Source organism: Sporothrix schenckii (assembly GCF_000961545.1).
Source record: "Sporothrix schenckii 1099-18 chromosome Unknown Cont44, whole genome shotgun sequence".
NCBI classification, from domain to species: Eukaryota; Fungi; Ascomycota; class Sordariomycetes; order Ophiostomatales; family Ophiostomataceae; genus Sporothrix; species Sporothrix schenckii.
The window spans coordinates 2,654,212-2,670,975 of NW_015971145.1; the positions used below are offsets into that span (position 1 = coordinate 2,654,212).

Sequence of the window (16,764 nt, forward strand, 5' to 3'; positions counted from 1 at the left end):
TGTTCTTTATCATGGCTACCGTTGGGATTGGCTCGCCGATATAATACTTACAGGCCCCGCGTGTATGAACTTCTTCCGTTCTGTATCTCTCATTTACCTCCGCACCGTACTCCGCATCATATACAAGGTCGACCCTCATAGTCTGGTACACAGTTGCACGGTGAGCTGTGGGTAAGCAAAGGTGATGTAATTATTTTGTAGACTGAAATTAAAATCATGATATATCCGTCATGCTTCATTAACTCCATACGCAAACAAAGAAATGCCATTTACCGACGGCCTTGGCCTTGTTGTCCTTCATAAACCCGGGCCGCCATTTCCAGCTCTTCGAGGCTATCGCGGCCACCGTAAGCATCAAGCAGTGCCATTCGGTCTTTGGTTAGGCGCGAATCGACGTAGGCATGAGCAGGGTCGGCCTGCTTGGAGACCTCGTATGTAACGATGGCATATCCAAGGCATGCCGCGGCGGCGTAGGCGGGGAATCTGGAGTACAACTTTAGCAATGAAACTCGTGGGAGCCGGCCGGATCGTGGGTCAGATGTGCGCGATAGTGGGTGTACCTTCGCGCTGCTGGGCCTCGCAAAAATGGCTTCGGCGCATGAATATATGGGAGAAACTTGGGGTGGACCTGTGCGGACGTAGCTAGGCGTCTTGGGGGGGGGGGGGGGACTGTGGCATCGCAAGCAGTGGTGAAATGGATGTATGAGGAACTACTGTGGATTGTCCGAGGTAAGTGGAGAGCAGGGACTGTGTAACATGTCTCGATGCGATAGGAAGCTCGAGCTCATTATGTCACGGCGGTGGAAACTTTGTGACAGAAGACTCGGGGCAGAGGACAGACTGTAAAATAAGGACCGGTAGTAAAATGACCAGCGGAGGGGTTGCCGGGAGCTGTGTAATTCTGTACCTTCACTTTGCGTGTTGTGAGAACGCGGGCCTGGCCTACTGGGCACTTTAAACGCGATGACCCGAGGCAGGTGCACGCCGTAACTACTCTGCAGCTTTTACCCCCAAAGAGGGACAGCTGTGCCGGCCTTCAGTCCTACATATTAATGAGATGTACGAATTATTTAATGTCTTCAGTGCACGGGTTGGTTATGAGTGGCACTTCGGCACCACGGAACGAGCGGCTAATGTATCTTAGCTGTCCTCGTGTTAAGTTACCGCGAAGGGTCATGTATTTTACTACGTTGCGGAGTAGAAGAGGGTGACCAATTGACAACCACACACATGTGCTTGGTGGAGTGGCCTGCATTGGCGATGTTGTGGGGAGTCGGCTGCTGGGGTGCGGCTTTAAGCGGGGAAAGGGTTGCTGCTGGCGCTGCCAGTGGTTGGCTGTGTATGGTGGCTGTAAGGTGCATGCAACCTGCATGTGGATGTGTTTTATCTACAGGGCGAAAATCATACACAGGGTATATGAACAATCTATCCTGTCCAGAGCCTCCAGCCTCACGATTAGAACCAAAGTATAGAGGTAAAAAATTCGGCAATTTAACTACTGTTGGTATAGATGAGCAGGGGAGAAAAGGGTTAGATTTTTAATAAAAATTGAGGCGGGTAGGAACATAATGTGATAACAATAGTGCGTAGGCAAGGGCAGGCCACATGAGCGCGTCGCGTGGTGAGCGCATCCTGATGCACACCGGTCAGCGAGGCAGTCCAAACAGCCAAGAGCAGAACCTGCACGGTGAATACATCCCGCGCCAGGTGTGTGAACATGCACCGCGGTAGTTTGGGGCCAAGGACTTGCTCATGTTAAGGACGCGGCACTAGTTTCGCAGGCTGTCGTCGACGTTTCTTTCCAGTAGAAGGGAAGACGGCCAACAAAGACTGAAACAGCCATTCAAGATGCAAAAGGTGAACACAAAAGCAAAAAAGTAAGACACCCAGCGAGACGAAACCTCACAGCTACGGAGGAGCGCGTCTTATCGAACCAGGGAGCTCTGCGTTGTTCCGACTACGACGAACTCCTTTTTATTTTTTTGTTATTGTTGGTTTTTTTCGTTAAAAAAGGAAGGGGGGGTCGTTGAGAAGCGATGGGCATACTGCGTACAAATATATCAAGTCACAATGGTCAAACTCTGCCACAGAGAGTGTGACTTTATCGGCAGGCCTACCAGCGACCCAAGCCGTATGTGGTGGGTTGCTGGTGGATCTTTCCGTAAAGTTATGTGGTTTGTTTTGTAAGAAACTGAGTAGTGGTATGCAGCAATGTTGGGCAGGCGAGGTCTTGTGTATTGCAACCGGCGATTTTACGCATGCGTATCTGCAAAACATAGAGGCATCCTATTCGTCGTTTATGTATTCAAACGAGGTTGGGCGTACGTCCTCAACGTGGCGCGGCACATGTGGCAATCGAGGTTGGGAGCTCGGGTCCGGGTACTGTGGCCTTCTTCAAGAACGTAGATTTGAAGGAACGGTTCGGAGTCCGTCAACCGGTGCAATATGTACTTCTGTTTAGCGCGTGCCGCTCGCTTCGTGTGTATCAGTTAGCTGTTTTTGGTATATGAATGTAAATAACATCATGGATGATAATTGACATGCCGTTCACATCGTTGGTCGACTTCGGCAGAACTGTCACTCGCAGAGCAAACCGTGTTCGTGCCTCCCTCACGTCTAAATTTGACTCTCCCTTCGTTGTCATACCGTGTTTCATACCCTTTTCTGCCCATTTTCTCTTTGAGTTCTGTTTATTTCTGTCCCCATGCTGCCCTAAAGATTAATTACCCCTTACTGTAATGGAATAACTTCCTCATGGCACTGTCTACGCTCTTTTTCGATGTAGATTCGACCATGTAGTGGGTCCATGATGTTTAGTGTCGGTCTCCTGGTTGAGCGTATTGTCTTGTTGGCTGTCTCTAGGGATCTCCTGTTGGTCGCCATTTATTACTGCCTTTGGCATTCTTGCTAGTCGTGTTTTGGCCCTTCTCCTATCTAGCCTTGTCGTTGCGTTGCGTATATAACATTCCAGAGAACCTACCCTACCAGCCCCAGCCCTTTCTTAGAAGCCCATTTCCTTTTAAAGTCGACCTAGTGAGTAGGCACAGCCTGACTACCAAGGTGAGTCGATCTCGGCCCTAGCCTTGCTTAAGAGGGCTGCCCCGTTTCGCACTCCCCAGTGAAGTAGGCGGATCCGACTGGAACGCGGAAGAGGCCAGCAATCGCTTGTCTTGCGGCGCGACTTCCAGCCCTGTTGTATGTCATACAGGAATGCCCGTCGCTCACACGTTTATCAAGCCCCAGATCACATAGAAACCCGCTCGTTGTGTCCATAGCCCGACCCCAACCACGACGATGTATGAAGCCAGAAATCTAGAAAAGGGTTCGTGACTAGGCATGCTTTGGCGATGATGGGGCTAATTTGCTTCCATAATGCTGTCTCCAGTCTCATTCTCCCATACATATAATATTGGTCCCCTTTCAGCAGAGGCTGTACGGGCTATGCCGATGTTCTTTTCTTTTCTTATTTATTTTTTATTTGCTCCTGTTCTCCCTCCCCCCCTCCGCTTCTTCGAATTCTAATTCCTTCCCTCTTCACTAGTATATTTGACGCACATTGCGATGACCTTAAATTTTGATAACTGCGGCCTTCCACCTCACGATCCATATTTACTTAACTTATATAATCTTGGCCCCAGCCACACATCAACCGTTGGACAAGTATTGCTTCTTTTATTGCTGAGGAGCCGCATCGTGGTGCACCCGTTCACAGTCGGCTTACACCTACTCTGCACCGCACCATTGACCTCCCTTGGTTCGACAACCTTTTTTGCGCCGAGCTTGCCACGGGTTGCATCCCTTTCGTCCCTTCACGACACTGCTGGGAACTGTTGACCGGCTTCCCTTCCACGTTGGGGCTTCCCTTCCACGTTGGCATCCTGTTCCTTTTCCATCCTGGGTCACTTAAACCACGGTCGCTCAGCCAGGTTTCCTCTTGCCTGTTTCCTTATAGGCTCTTACATATGTCTCGTTTTCTCCTTTGCATGGCACACTGACTCGTCACTCTTGTTCCGTTGTCATTTACTTTCAATGCTTTTCTTTTTATCCAAATATTTACTGCCTCTATATTTAAGACGCGGACGTTGCTCTTGAGACTGACGTCGTTTCCTTCACCTCGTCTTTTTGTTCCCCTTCGTTTTATTCCCACGATCATCTTTCCGGTCTTCACGACACCTGTCTAGTGCCCTTTTATGCCCCTGCCTTCCACGCCACCCTAAACGGTTCTCGTTGCCTCTGCCACCGTTATTGCTCAGACTAGCCGTGCTTCATTCCGTGGTTTACCTACCCACTTTGCCCTTCCTGCCATGCTATTTTTCCACGGAGATCTGGCTGTCTTAGTGGCACTTTCTTGTTTTGCTACGACGGTCGCAGGCAGCTTTAGTTCGTCGGGTGCCGACAACATTGCTATATACTGGGGACAGAACTCGCACGGAGCTGCTACTGGTACCTCCAACGCACAGCAGCGCCTCTCATTCTACTGCTCAAGTACGTCAGATCACGTTCTTTACCTCCCGAAACTATAACTGGATGGTCCACTAACATTTCCTGTATAGATGCCCAGGTCGACGTATGTATCACTGCGCATGAGAGACCTGCTCAATCATGCACACTATACCTTGACAAAGAATAGTGACTAACTTGAAGTTAGATTATTCCGCTGGCGTTCTTGAACGTCATTAGCAGTCCTTCGGTCAACTTTGCCAACGCCGGCGACAACTGCACTGCGTTTTCAGGATCGACATTGCTGGGCTGCTCTCAGCTCGAGTAAGTATCGACATGGGCAACCAAACCGACAAGGGTACATTTCTCTGCTCAGATCAGCTGACTCGATCAACAGGGAGGATATCCAAACGTGCCAGTCCAAGTATGGAAAGACGATTATGCTTTCCGTGGGCGGTGCTACCTATACGGAAGGTGGATTCCGTTCGTCGATCGCTGCAACTTCAGCCGCTGACAACATCTGGGCTATGTTCGGCCCGGTCCAGTCCAACGGCACGGTTAATCGGCCATTTGGAAAAGCTGTTGTTGATGGCTTTGATTTCGACTTCGAGTCCAGTAGCTCCAACATGGCTCCCTTTGCTTCGGCTTTGCGGTCTAAGATGGACGTTGCGACAGCTGCCGGCGACAAACCGTACTACCTTTCAGCTGCGCCTCAGTGCCCGTACCCCGACGCCGCCGACAAGGACATGCTTGCTGGTTCCGTGTACTTTGATTTCGTCATGGTGCAATTCTACAACAATTACTGTGGCCTGCCGTCATTTGTATATGCTGCCTCGAAGCAGAACAGCTTTAACTTTGACACTTGGGATAGATGGGCCAAGACGTCTAGCAAAAATCCAAATGTTAGAGTCCTTCTTGGTATTCCCGGTAGTTCAACGGCTGCTGGAACGGGTTACACGGCGGGGTCCTCTCTGACGTCCATCATTTCGTATTGCAAGCAGTTTGCGAGTTTTGGGGGTATTATGATGTGGGATATGTCCCAGGTCCATGCCAACGCTGGCTTTCTTGACCAGGTCGTTCAGGACCTCGGCTCGGGAACATCCACGCTTTCCACAGCGGCAAATACAACGGCAGGGGCGACGGTTACCACGAAAGTCTCGGAGGTGCCGACGGGCACCACGTTAATGACACGTTCATCTGCTACGATCGGTACGGTTTCAATCTTGCGAACGCTGACTACAAAATCGACGACACCCAGACCAACTTCTGGAATGGCACGGCCAACAACTTTTTCGACAATCACAATAAGTGTCGAGAGAGGAACTCGATCGAGTGGACCCATATCAAGTTCCTACCATGTGACAGCAACAAATACCGTTGCGTCCCTCCCCACGTCCTCGAGTGCAACTCGGAAAGTGACCAAGTCGGGCACTGGCTTAGGTGCAGACACCTCGACAGTGCCCTCATCGGTGCCGACAAAAAGTGCTACGCCGGTCCAGCAGTGGAGGCAGTGTGGTGGTATTGGCTACAACGGTCTGACGCAATGCCAAGCGCGTTTCACCTGTGTGCGGAACAGCGTTTGGTGGGCAGAGTGCCAGTAGAATTCAGCTACGAATACGCGGAGCTAGCTACGAAGTAGATGCCGTTGATATACGGACTGCTGGATGAACCCCTTTATCTTCCCATTCTGGCTTGATTTGTTTCCCCCTCTAATTTCTTCCGCCTATTTTCTGATTCACGGAGGCTATTAAGCAGCCCGATGTGCTGCAGGTGAGCTGGTTTGGTCTCATGCTCGAGGAACTGCTTCTGTTCTGCCTCTTTTTTCCTCTTTTAATCTTTCTACTCATACCCCTTCCCTGGCAGTTGGTGGGGGCTGGATTTGTCCTTGCATTTCCAATCGCATTCCATCCTCATCCGGCGTACTACCCATAATTTGCCACGATAAGAAATATTTTAGCCGTATAGAATTGTCGAGTATGTCCATAAAATATTACATATGTCCACTCAACATCTATCCCCTTAACAACACACAGAGTACGTCACAAGGTAACAGATATGACGCACGGTTTGTGAGCTCAATGTCCATTGTAAGCTAACGGGTCTTGTCTACCAATTTCGAAAGGTCTATATGAGCGTTTCGAGATATACTGTACATATGGAACGAATGCAGGTTACTGTTATCCATACTACGCTGATTTTCTTAACGGGAATTTCATACATGTGGCCGCATCGTATATGTTTGTGTGCAGATGGTGAAAAGTCACTGTTGGTGATTCATAACCTGTGATTTTTGGTGTGAAGTACAACACACCGGAAATGAAAAGCAACTCCTCATTTATCGTGCACCGTCCCTCACTCGGTGGCTCTCATGACTAGATCACCTAGTATAAGCGAAATTATATCTCCATGTCGGCCAGAATACATGTCGGCATGACTTCTCGGAGGTGCAAATATTTTCAAGCGGTTGCTTGACAAAACAAATCCACCGCAGGCAACTCGTACAACGCCAACTGCTGAATGGGCCATGTCGAGTCCCAAATGGGATTTCACATAGAATGATAATGCTTGTGTGAAGGGTGTACCATTCGCTGCGAGTGCTGGCTGAAGTTGGCGACCCGCCTCAAAAAATCCGCGAAGATCATCGTCTGGTACAAAAATGTCGATTGTCCTAAGGCCAAGGCTAGCACTATCGGACAAGGAAGGGCTCGCACGGCCACCGGTCCCGGTAAGATTTTGGGAAATTGGGGACGGCGGAGCTATAGTATTATGACCATCAGAACTGCCGGCCACGTCGTCAATTTCCGGAAGGCTAAATGCAATGGTCAAAACTGTGTCTTTGGCCAAGTATTCGCCGGTCGGCAGCGTAGTTGCACGAACCCAACATTCCCAGCCCTTGATAACGTCCTTGTCATTCAAATGGAGGGTGGATATCCGACAATCAAACGAGCTTGACAGAAAGCTGGAAATAACACCTTTTAAAGGCGTTGGCATTCTCATGAGCAGTAGGGGAAGGTGTAAGAACGTTTGGCGTGGTGCTGTATTTGTTCGATTCGCCGTTTCGGTCGCTTCTAGGGTTGGCAGAAGTATGGCCAAACACTGGGCGCTCTCATACTGCAGGGTCACTTGCAAGGCCGGCTTCGACATTGCAGCAGTTTCATGCACAGAGACCCATTCGATTGTGACCGCTTCCAAAACGCCAGCATTGCCCAATGCGTGTTCGCCGTCTTCGTTAAGCCCAACCTCAATGCCGCGCACAACGTCGCCGGTGAGAATTCCTCGGAGTTGAGCTTCAAGAGTTCGCAGGTGGGGACCTGACAAGTCGCTTGTTCCAAGAAACAGAGGCGATACCCGGTGGAGTGAGAAAGTCGTGTTAAAAAGATCGCATGCTGGTAATGATTTGCCCTCAGCAGAGCTGAGCTGCCCGTCGGATTCCGTGCTATCGTGTGAATGAGGTGATGACCGTATCTCCGAAACTCGTATCCTGGCCATTTTTATTTCTATTTTTATGGTATATATTTGCGCGGAGGGTGCTCTCCTGTTTAAAATTCAATAACGAACAAGCCCTACGTAGAAAGAAAACGCGCGATAGAACCGCGTGACGCGTCGATCTGCTCTGGTTTAAAGTACACAGTATAAACAGTACAAACAAACCATAATATACACTGTATGAGGTAGGTCGTGTATTAAACGCAGACGCCCTCCTTTTCAGGCATCTTTTGGCGCGTTCTTCCATTGTTTACAACCAGAACGGTGTACATATGGCAAAGGTGAATAATAATAAAGGCAGTGTATTTCACATACAGGTGAAACGGATTGACGTAGTTCTTTGGAGACAAGACTGGTGAATATCGTATTGCCGAGAAAATATATAGCGAATTCCAAGTACCTCTTTCCATGTAGCATACAACCAGTGCTGTTATTAGAAACATAAAGTCAATATTAGTATATCATTTTAATTTTTTCAAAAAACTAATGCCCAACGCCGGCCAAGGGATATTTCGCAACTTCGAAAGGCTTCGCTATGCAATGAGATCAAACACCTAGAGTTTAAACCCCAATGTTGAATCCAAAAGAACCGTCAAATACGTCGATCTTACTCAGATCAGGGTTACCACGCATGGAGAGCAAAATATCCAATGGTGGCACACTGTCCGAGGCGTAAAAGCGAAGGAGGTTGTTGACGTCTTCGTCGGTTAGGCTGCAGAGATCCTCGAAAGAGTAGGCGTCGCTTACTTTTGTCATCCTGGAAATGTTAACCCTCTCGTTCTGTTTCCATACGACTGAAGGAGAGCATACCAAACCATCCGTTTTGGTCCTTCTTCAGGACCGGGAACCATTCGCCGCAACTTAACACGCAGCTCGCCAACAGAGTCAATAGCTTTTCCGGCCTGTTTGGGGAGAAGCTTGGCTATGTATTTGCGAATCGCATGAGCAAGCCGAGGACCCTTGCCATTGGTGCTGACCATTATTTGTAATGGCCCGTCACGGTGCACGCTACCAAAGTAAAAATCGCACTCTGGTGGAACATCGGCAACGTTGACAGCAATTCGCCTCTCCTTGCAGAGCTTCCATATCCGAGTGGATGCCTCCGGGTCGTCCACAGCTGTGAGAACCATATCGGCGCCGTCAAGATCTTGCGGTTCGAACAGGCGGTCGATGTGCTGTACTTGTTTTTGTCTTACTCGATAGGCCACCTCTGGGTTCAAGCCCGATAATGGGGCGACAACGGTAACCGCAGCATCGGCGTTGAGGCAATGAAGGATCCGCCCAGCAGCAACCTATACATACCATAGATTAGCAAAACGAATTCTCAAATTGGGGGAAGGACAGAACTTGCCTCGCCGCCGCCAACCACAACGACCTTTTTGGCCCTGATCTGCCACGCAATAATCAAGCTACCTCCGCCTTGAACTTCGGGAAATGTGCTGGCCATTTTGTGTAGCGGCGGAATAATGCAAGGGCCAGTTGTTAAATGGCAAAATGTGAATTAAAAGTGGTCATTTTTTGTTGTCCAAAGTGGGTGCTCTATGAGGAGAAAGATCAATAGCGATAAAAGGATGGAGCTCGGAAGCTAGTGTAGAAAGGGTATCCAAGAGGTGCTCAGGTCTGTCCATGTAGGACCTTTCTTACATAATCTATTAGGTGCTTCTGATTGGCCAATAAAGTGTGCAAGTTTAACGTGTGCGGCATGGCAGGAACTGGAGAAAGCGGAGGCGGAGCGCGATGGAACCGGTACCGGTAGCGTACACGGACCTCTCGTACATCAGCGGCCCCGTATATCGCGTGCTCTTAGAACTCGTTTTAGACAAGCCTCACGGACCGCCGCCGTAAAGGCTTACCTGGAGTTATAAGTTATAGCACATAATTTATATGGTGGTTAATATACTTTTTACAACTTTGGCGATGCTTCTGGCGATGCTCCTAACGATGACGTCGGCGACGGAAAAAACAATTATGTAAGGCATTAATGCACAAGATTGTAGGCCAATAAGAAGCCGTCTTCATATTACATAATATATTTTACATGCACAGACATGTGCACCTATTGCGGCCCAAAATATGTTTGTATTACGTTGGATTTACTAGCAGCAGTTACAGCTTCGACGTACTAAACGTGTGCCATATTACTCGCCGACAGAGCCCGTAATCCTATCCCTCATTGTATCTTACGAAACCAACCACACGGCAAAACAGTGACCATCTCCCGGCATTTGCGGCAAGGCCAGCTGGAGGGCTGTAACAGCCTGCGCTGTTTATATATCAACCACTTCTATCCTTTCCCCGACTTCCTTACCGACCTCGCCTTGCCGGTGCGGGTCGCCGACTCTTGCTCAAACCGAGCCCCCAATCCATCGAACCAAAACAGACTGAGCGGCCGCTGACGACCGGTGAACTGTCACCACTTCTATCCCATGGCCTCGCGGAAACTTGGAGGGGGCAGAGTCTTAGGAAGTGGTAAAGGACTCGCACCACCGACGGAGACTGGCGAAACTCTGCGGCGTGTGCGCTCATCTAGCCCTCATGCTCCGTCTGATGTTAGTAGCCTGTCGCGGGGCTCCCATATTGCTGCCGGGCTATCGCCACCTTCCACACCTAGCACGCTACCCGGCGCCGACCAGGACTTGACTGCGAATATTAGTTTGGCTACGCCCTCCCTGCGCGATGGGGGACAGCTAGTTTGTCCAATTTGCCAGGAGGAGATGGTAGGTGCTGGACTTTCTGATAGCCTTTGGGGATCGTTGTTCTTGATTAATGGTCAATAGCTTGGAAGAACTAATAGAGGATCACCAGGTTACGTTGCTTCAGCTGAACAGGTACGTTATACCTTACAAGAACTCCTTCGCCTGGATATTACACTTCTAACCGCACGATAGACATATTGACGATGCTCATCAAGAATTGCCAGAGATACAGCAAGATGAAGTGAAGACTTGGTTCGATAAGCAAGTGACCAAAGCCAAGAAATTCCAGCCTTTATCCATTCTCAACCAAAAGCTCCGAGGCATCGAGGCGTTCGAGTCAAACGCCTCCTTTCCAACCCATACCTTACAAACTGCACCGAGCCATGGAGGTCCGTCAAAGCCCACCCCCGAACCGACAGTTGATCCGGATGTAATGATTACGCGGAAGCACTGGCAAAGACCGACTGGCCACGATATGTGCACCGACCCGACATGCCCCAAAACCCTGGGTCCTCTAAATGGAAGCATCAACTGCCGGGTTTGTGGTAAACTATTCTGTGAAGTACATACGATGTACCAGACAAAGCTTTCTCGTTCAGCAAATTATGACCCTATGCGGGGCTACTGGGCCCGTGTCTGCGAGACTTGTTACAAATCACGCCCTGGTTACAACGACCACTGCGGTGTAGAGGCTGACTTAACTGGTGGCTTTATGGAGGTCCGAAAAGGGCGTATCGAACGGCAAAATTTGGAAATAGCGAGGCTCGAAAAACGTCTTACTAAATTGACACAGCTACTTGCCGATCCACCACCAGAGCTGGTTGCGGTGGCCGGTGTGGGCGCTGGGAGTGGAGGGACCGCGAACCTATTGTCGCCCGTTTCGGCACTTTCGGGCCACAAGAACCTCCGGAAAACGATCGAGCAGTCAGTGATAGCGTGGGAGGACGACTCGAAAGTAGCGCGGTGCCCATTCTGCCAACAAGAGTTTGGGTCGTGGACATTCCGTCGCCACCACTGCCGTATTTGTGGGAGAGTAGTATGCGCAGATCCACAGACCGGGTGTTCCAGAGAAGTCGGCCTGAGCGTGGCTACCCGCAAGAGAAATATCTCCGCAAATCCCACCGAAAAGTTACGCGAGCAGGCGGAGGATAAAGTTGATGTTGATATTCGAATGTGTCGCGATTGCAATTCAACGATTTTCTCGAAACGGGACTTCGACGCCGCTGCAGAGTACAAACCCGCTGACCAGCGAGCGTACGAAACGCTCCGCCAGTTTGAATGGGGAATCCGGCAGCTGATGCCTTTGTTTCAACGCTCCCTACAATCCTTGCAGCCCGATGCGCCTGGATCAAATCGACCGCCAGCGACTCGTGCCCAGATTCAAGAAGCTGCGAAAATACGCAAACGGCTAATGGACAGCTTCACAAAGTACAACCTAGCGGCTGTCCGCCTCCGGGACCTCAAAACAGAGAGTCCTGCACAACGGCGTTTGCAAAAATCCGTTTTTACTGCTGCATCGACATTCTTACACCTCAATATGGTACCATTGAAACATGTTCCGAAGATGTTACGGTCCCATCAACCTTCGGCCAACGCTTCTACGCACCGGAGGCTTCTCGCAAATCTCAACGGTGGCAGCCCTCAAATGTCACCCCTACGCAACGGCGAAAACATTGGTGATGGGACTGACTCTGGAAGCGTGGCAGGTAGCGAAGTGAGCACAGCTGTGTCTGTTTTAGAGACGGAGGAAAGGGAAGTGAGGGAAAACCTGGCTGTATTGGAGGAACAACGTTTTCTTGTGCAACAGATGGTGGATAGCGCTCATGGATCCCGACGATTCGAAGAGGTTGGTGCACTATCCCGTAACGTCGAGGAGCTGGATTTTGAGATCAACCGGCTGAGGTTGCAGGTTAATGGTGTACGGGAACGCTGGGAGAATCTTTACGGTGCCACGTAGCTAACAAAGCGACGTTCGTGCGAGGCAGTGTGCATTTTAGAGAAGCGAGCATGGCGTTTCGGTTGGAAATATATTTTTGGTTTTACTTAATTGATAAAAATAGTTCTTCGCTCTGGGCAAGCTGTCGCTTTTCGAGACTTCGATATGGCTTGTCACACGAAACGGAACAATGACACAGAATCAATGTGTTACATGTACATTTACGAGGTTTTAGGACTAGACAATATTCAGGCCGAAAAGGGATATTATATCCCGACTTTATTTTGTGGTCACAGAGAACAAGCTGGCTAGATAACAAATAAAGACTGCAATATAAGTCAGGTTTAGCACAATAATTCCGCACATATGATACGCAGCCCCCCAAAAATATAAATGCAGACAAAGATAGTGTAGCCCAGAAGGCAAAAGTGCCAACTAAACATATGACAACACAAAGGTGAAAACATAACCGGAGTACACCAAAAGTTACACTGCTCAATGCACAACCCCCTCAACACCGCCAAGGAAACGACGCACACGCCCAATCTCCAAGTCACCTTTCTCGCTCTCCACAGCACGCATTAGGCTGTCGAGGTGGCTGTCCACATCAGCATCCGAGCACTTTGTAGCGAGTGCCACCAGGTGCCTGAACTTGAGTTCAATTTCCCTACTGCGACTTTTGAGAGCTTGCTCCGCCTGTCGCGTCTCCGCGGTCCGCAAACGCAGGGCGTTGATTCGTGCCCGCAGGACACTGCTGGAAGGTAGCACTGGCGAGTCTCTCAACGTTGAGCCGTTTATGCACTCACTACCCGGCGACGGGGTTGGCATGGTTACCAAGCTTTCCACTTCGACTTCCCAGCTCATTGTAAGGCTTGGGTCACTACGAGTACGTCCTCGTGCCTGTTCGAGTTCCATCACACGGAACTGCTCTTCGTCCCGAGCACGTGACAAGTTGATGACTTTCTGGCGTGATTGTTGCTGTTTCTTTGCTTTCCCCTCAAGTGTATCGAGAGTCCGTCGAGCTTCACCCAACTGTGACGAGGTCGCGCGAATCGAGGCGTGCAAAGAATCTACCGCATGCTGTTTCGCCTTCATCTCGTTCCGAAACACCGATGCGGTCTCTGATAGGAGATGCGTAATGGCTCGTTTGCGTTAGCACCGAACTGTTGACCAGGAGAGTGAAGGAGATAGATGGTCAGATTCTTACATGAAACAATTTCGTCATTGCTTTCGTGACTCTTTTGACTGCTACCAGAGCCGCCTTTGGGTTCGCCGTCGCGTGCATCATCAGCACGTCCTTCACCAGAGGTACTAACCCCAACCCCGAAGTCCAGTGGCCGCAAACCCTGCCGGTTCGGAAGGTTGGGATCTGCGCAGACCTCTAGCAACTGTGAGATGATGCTGCGGTTTCCAATTTTGGCAGCAATATTCAAGGCCGTGTCTCCAGCCTTATCTTGTGCGTTAACGATTTCGCTCATGAATCGGGCAAGGCCGAGCTTTTCAGGAGCAGACGACAAATTTCCATTCATGCTCGATTGAAGCACTTGGCTGCTCGGTGCACTCCCTTGACGTACAACCCATTCAAGGAGACACTGGAGATAATACCGGCTGGCCGCGCTTCTCCCTTTGACAGAGCTTGTAACTGCGATATGGTGCAGTACAGTTCGTCCCTTTGCATCGCGCACCTCAATTGTACTGCCTAGCACATCCAGGAGGTCCGGCATAGAATTGTGTTCATGGGAGTTTGTAACAAGGCACGCACGCATCAATGCCGTCTCGCCTACAGCATTGACACGAAATGGATTTGCACCGCTAGCAATCAAAGAGCGGAGCAGAGGCATCCGAGACAGCGTGGCTGCCCAATGCAGAGCAGTATGGCTTTGTGCATCAATAGGCATATCAAGCTCATGCGGCGTCATGCGACGAAGAATGTCGAATCGGGATTGATCTGTGCCATTCGAGTCCATAAACAGGGACATAAGTGTGTTACGCTTGTTTTCGGCATCGGCGGAAACTTCAAACGGCAGGGGCGGGAGGGGATTGAGGCCTTCTATGGACGGGTGTAGCTCGAAGCCAGCTTGGCTATAAATGAACGACTCGTTCGGCTCTGTTGGGGAGCCCGGGAACGCGGCCGCGTTAGCATATGCATCGGCCGAGCCAGGGAACGCAAAGCTGTCGGCAGGGGCGGCCGCCATCCTGGCACGCTTCCGAGGAGGCTCTGTGCCATCACCAATGTTGGTTTGCTGGGTGCTGTGGGGTTGAGACGAGTAAGCATCATCTCTGTTGTATTCGGACGTATAGCTTTGCTGGGAATTCGGAAGTTCGTCGCCTTGCATTGACGGTTGTCGAGTAAAACTTGGACCGCGTGCGAGACCATTTCTGTCCGCCTGGCCGCTCGCAGGACGGTTCCTCGGGCCGGGCGACTCAAAGCGAGCCTTGCTGATGATCCCGACCATGTTGGACGCCGTGCTGGAAATGCCTTTGAAGAAGGTGCCCGACGCGCCATTAGACCGGCTTTCATTGCCGGCGTTATAGAGCCTTTTTCGTTGAGCAGCCATTGCCTGTTCTTTAGTCGGTGTGTTGAAATTGCCCTGGCCAGCAATACCACCATCCTGGCCCATATCATAGGTTAGGAGGGGACGAAGAATCTCCTCCACGCCGTATTGCCGACACACCTCGACTCCGCGCTCAAAACGGATCCAGGTGCCTTGATATTTTCCATAGCCACCTTGGATCTTCTCGTGTTCCCCTGTTTGGATTTCCTTCTCGAGAATTTTAGTGCGCTTGCCTTTGTCGACACCGGCAACTTTCAAAATCTGTGTAGCATTGAGCCAAGAGTCGTGACGGCGGCGCATAACGGCGATGCCGTTCACTTCCATCTCGTAAACATTTGTGTTCGAGTAAACAGCCTGAAGATACAAGGTTAGCTCAAGGTCTACAAGACAACACGGTATCGGATGTGGTATAGGTCCGATTCAAAAAGGGAGGGAAAGCACAGGTTTATGTAGCATACCGAGTAAATTTTCATCGGGTCGTCGTCTTCAGGTTTCGATTGGGAAGACTCTGCGAAAGGCCGATAGCCAGACACCGATAACGGCCCGGACTGCTGTGAAGGATCCGCGTTCATTGCAAAAGACTGCTGTGAAGACTGCGATTGTTGCGACGCGGATGGCATTTGAGCGACGCCGCTGAGTGAGTTGCTTGACTTATCCAAGGGATTGCTGACCGACAGATGTGGCGCGTGGGATGGATGAGATGGTGGGAGTGTCACCGCCAGCTGAGCGGAGGCCGAGGCTGGCGAGGGAGTTGGGGCCGTTGCTTTCTGCGTTGGAGGCTGCGTCTGCTCGTGAGAAAGACCACCGGCAGCCGAGAAGGATGCGCGGTGTGGTTGGAGTGATGTGGTGACAGTTGCAGAGGCCATATAGGGCAACCTTCCAGGGGCCCAGACGAGATAATGATTCGTCAATGACGTGGGCGCAACGATCAGAAGAGTGGATGTCGGAGAGGTGGGCTATTGTAAGTAACCGCTACAGGGCAACAGAGAGGGAAGAGAAGGGAAAAGCTACGTCGACACGACAGAACAATCAAGGCGAGGAGAAGGACCGAAAAGGGCTGCGTCTTGTTAGATGCGAAGCCGCTGACGAACAGAAACGAGTTCGGCGAATGGGAGCAAAATTGAAAGATTAAGGAAGATGACAGTCGCGGGAAGTAAGCGATGCAAGGAAAGGCAGGGTGGTTCAAAACAGTGAAAAGGTTCGTGAGACGGGAAAGGGTTCACTCATTCACGTAGAAGGCGTGGTCGCGTCAAGTGGAGTCCAGGGCGACGTGATGTGACCGATTGAGGGGGAGAGCGTGACATGAATTGGGTGGTTGGTGTTGGCGATGCTCAAACCGCTCTATGTATTAGGCGTGTTGGAAATCAATTAAAGTCGGTGGTGTCGCGGTCGTGTCGGTTTCGTGATTTCGTGTCCAGGTTTCTGTCCGTGGCGTGGCCGCACGACGCGCCTGGTCATTTTAGCGGGTGGGCGGGGGGGGGGGGAAGGGACACCGAGCCACTCGCCAATCAGACGACACATTAACCACACTGTGTGGGATACGGATAATGCCTTACTACCTGTTTAAGGACGGGTTTTCTTTGTACCCAGTTTGAGATGGGGAAGGAAGACCTGAGCTTGAAGTCGGATTATCGCAAACCTTTTAATGAGA

At 50.5% G+C, this 16,764-nt stretch overlaps 6 protein-coding genes across 6 annotated transcripts; 3 read left to right on the top strand and 3 right to left on the bottom strand.

The window, feature by feature from the left end:
- Positions 1-4,304: 4,304 nt before the first annotated feature.
- On the top strand, positions 4,305-6,079 carry SPSK_08949 (chitinase; the record flags this gene model as incomplete). The annotated part of the gene is made up of 5 exons (XM_016735533.1): positions 4,305-4,485; positions 4,554-4,567; positions 4,649-4,764; positions 4,838-5,457; positions 5,514-6,079. 5 exons carry the CDS (start codon positions 4,305-4,307, stop codon positions 6,077-6,079), a joined length of 1,497 nt encoding a protein of 498 aa, XP_016587577.1.
- A 713-nt stretch (positions 6,080-6,792) lies between these two features.
- Positions 6,793-7,929, bottom strand: SPSK_10894 (uncharacterized protein; the record flags this gene model as incomplete). Its single annotated transcript, XM_016737134.1, has 1 exon — positions 6,793-7,929. The coding sequence occupies one exon, from the start codon at positions 7,927-7,929 to the stop codon at positions 6,793-6,795; it is 1,137 nt and encodes a 378-aa protein (XP_016587578.1).
- A 558-nt stretch (positions 7,930-8,487) lies between these two features.
- On the bottom strand, positions 8,488-9,373 carry SPSK_09667 (precorrin-2 dehydrogenase; the record flags this gene model as incomplete). Its single annotated transcript, XM_016736239.1, has 3 exons — positions 8,488-8,683; positions 8,737-9,218; positions 9,269-9,373. The coding sequence occupies 3 exons, from the start codon at positions 9,371-9,373 to the stop codon at positions 8,488-8,490; spliced, it is 783 nt and encodes a 260-aa protein (XP_016587579.1).
- A 979-nt stretch (positions 9,374-10,352) lies between these two features.
- SPSK_08693 (vacuolar segregation protein (Pep7)) lies at positions 10,353-12,579 on the top strand (the record flags this gene model as incomplete). Its single annotated transcript, XM_016735282.1, has 3 exons — positions 10,353-10,643; positions 10,732-10,754; positions 10,815-12,579. The coding sequence occupies 3 exons, from the start codon at positions 10,353-10,355 to the stop codon at positions 12,577-12,579; spliced, it is 2,079 nt and encodes a 692-aa protein (XP_016587580.1).
- Positions 12,580-13,053: 474 nt separating this feature from the next.
- Positions 13,054-15,979, bottom strand: SPSK_08464 (uncharacterized protein; the record flags this gene model as incomplete). Its single annotated transcript, XM_016735061.1, has 3 exons — positions 13,054-13,679; positions 13,718-15,467; positions 15,572-15,979. 3 exons carry the CDS (start codon positions 15,977-15,979, stop codon positions 13,054-13,056), a joined length of 2,784 nt encoding a protein of 927 aa, XP_016587581.1.
- Positions 15,980-16,023: 44 nt separating this feature from the next.
- Positions 16,024-16,245, top strand: SPSK_10947 (uncharacterized protein; the record flags this gene model as incomplete). The annotated part of the gene is made up of 1 exon (XM_016737176.1): positions 16,024-16,245. One exon carries the CDS (start codon positions 16,024-16,026, stop codon positions 16,243-16,245), a length of 222 nt encoding a protein of 73 aa, XP_016587582.1.
- Between the last annotated feature and the right edge of the window lie 519 nt (positions 16,246-16,764).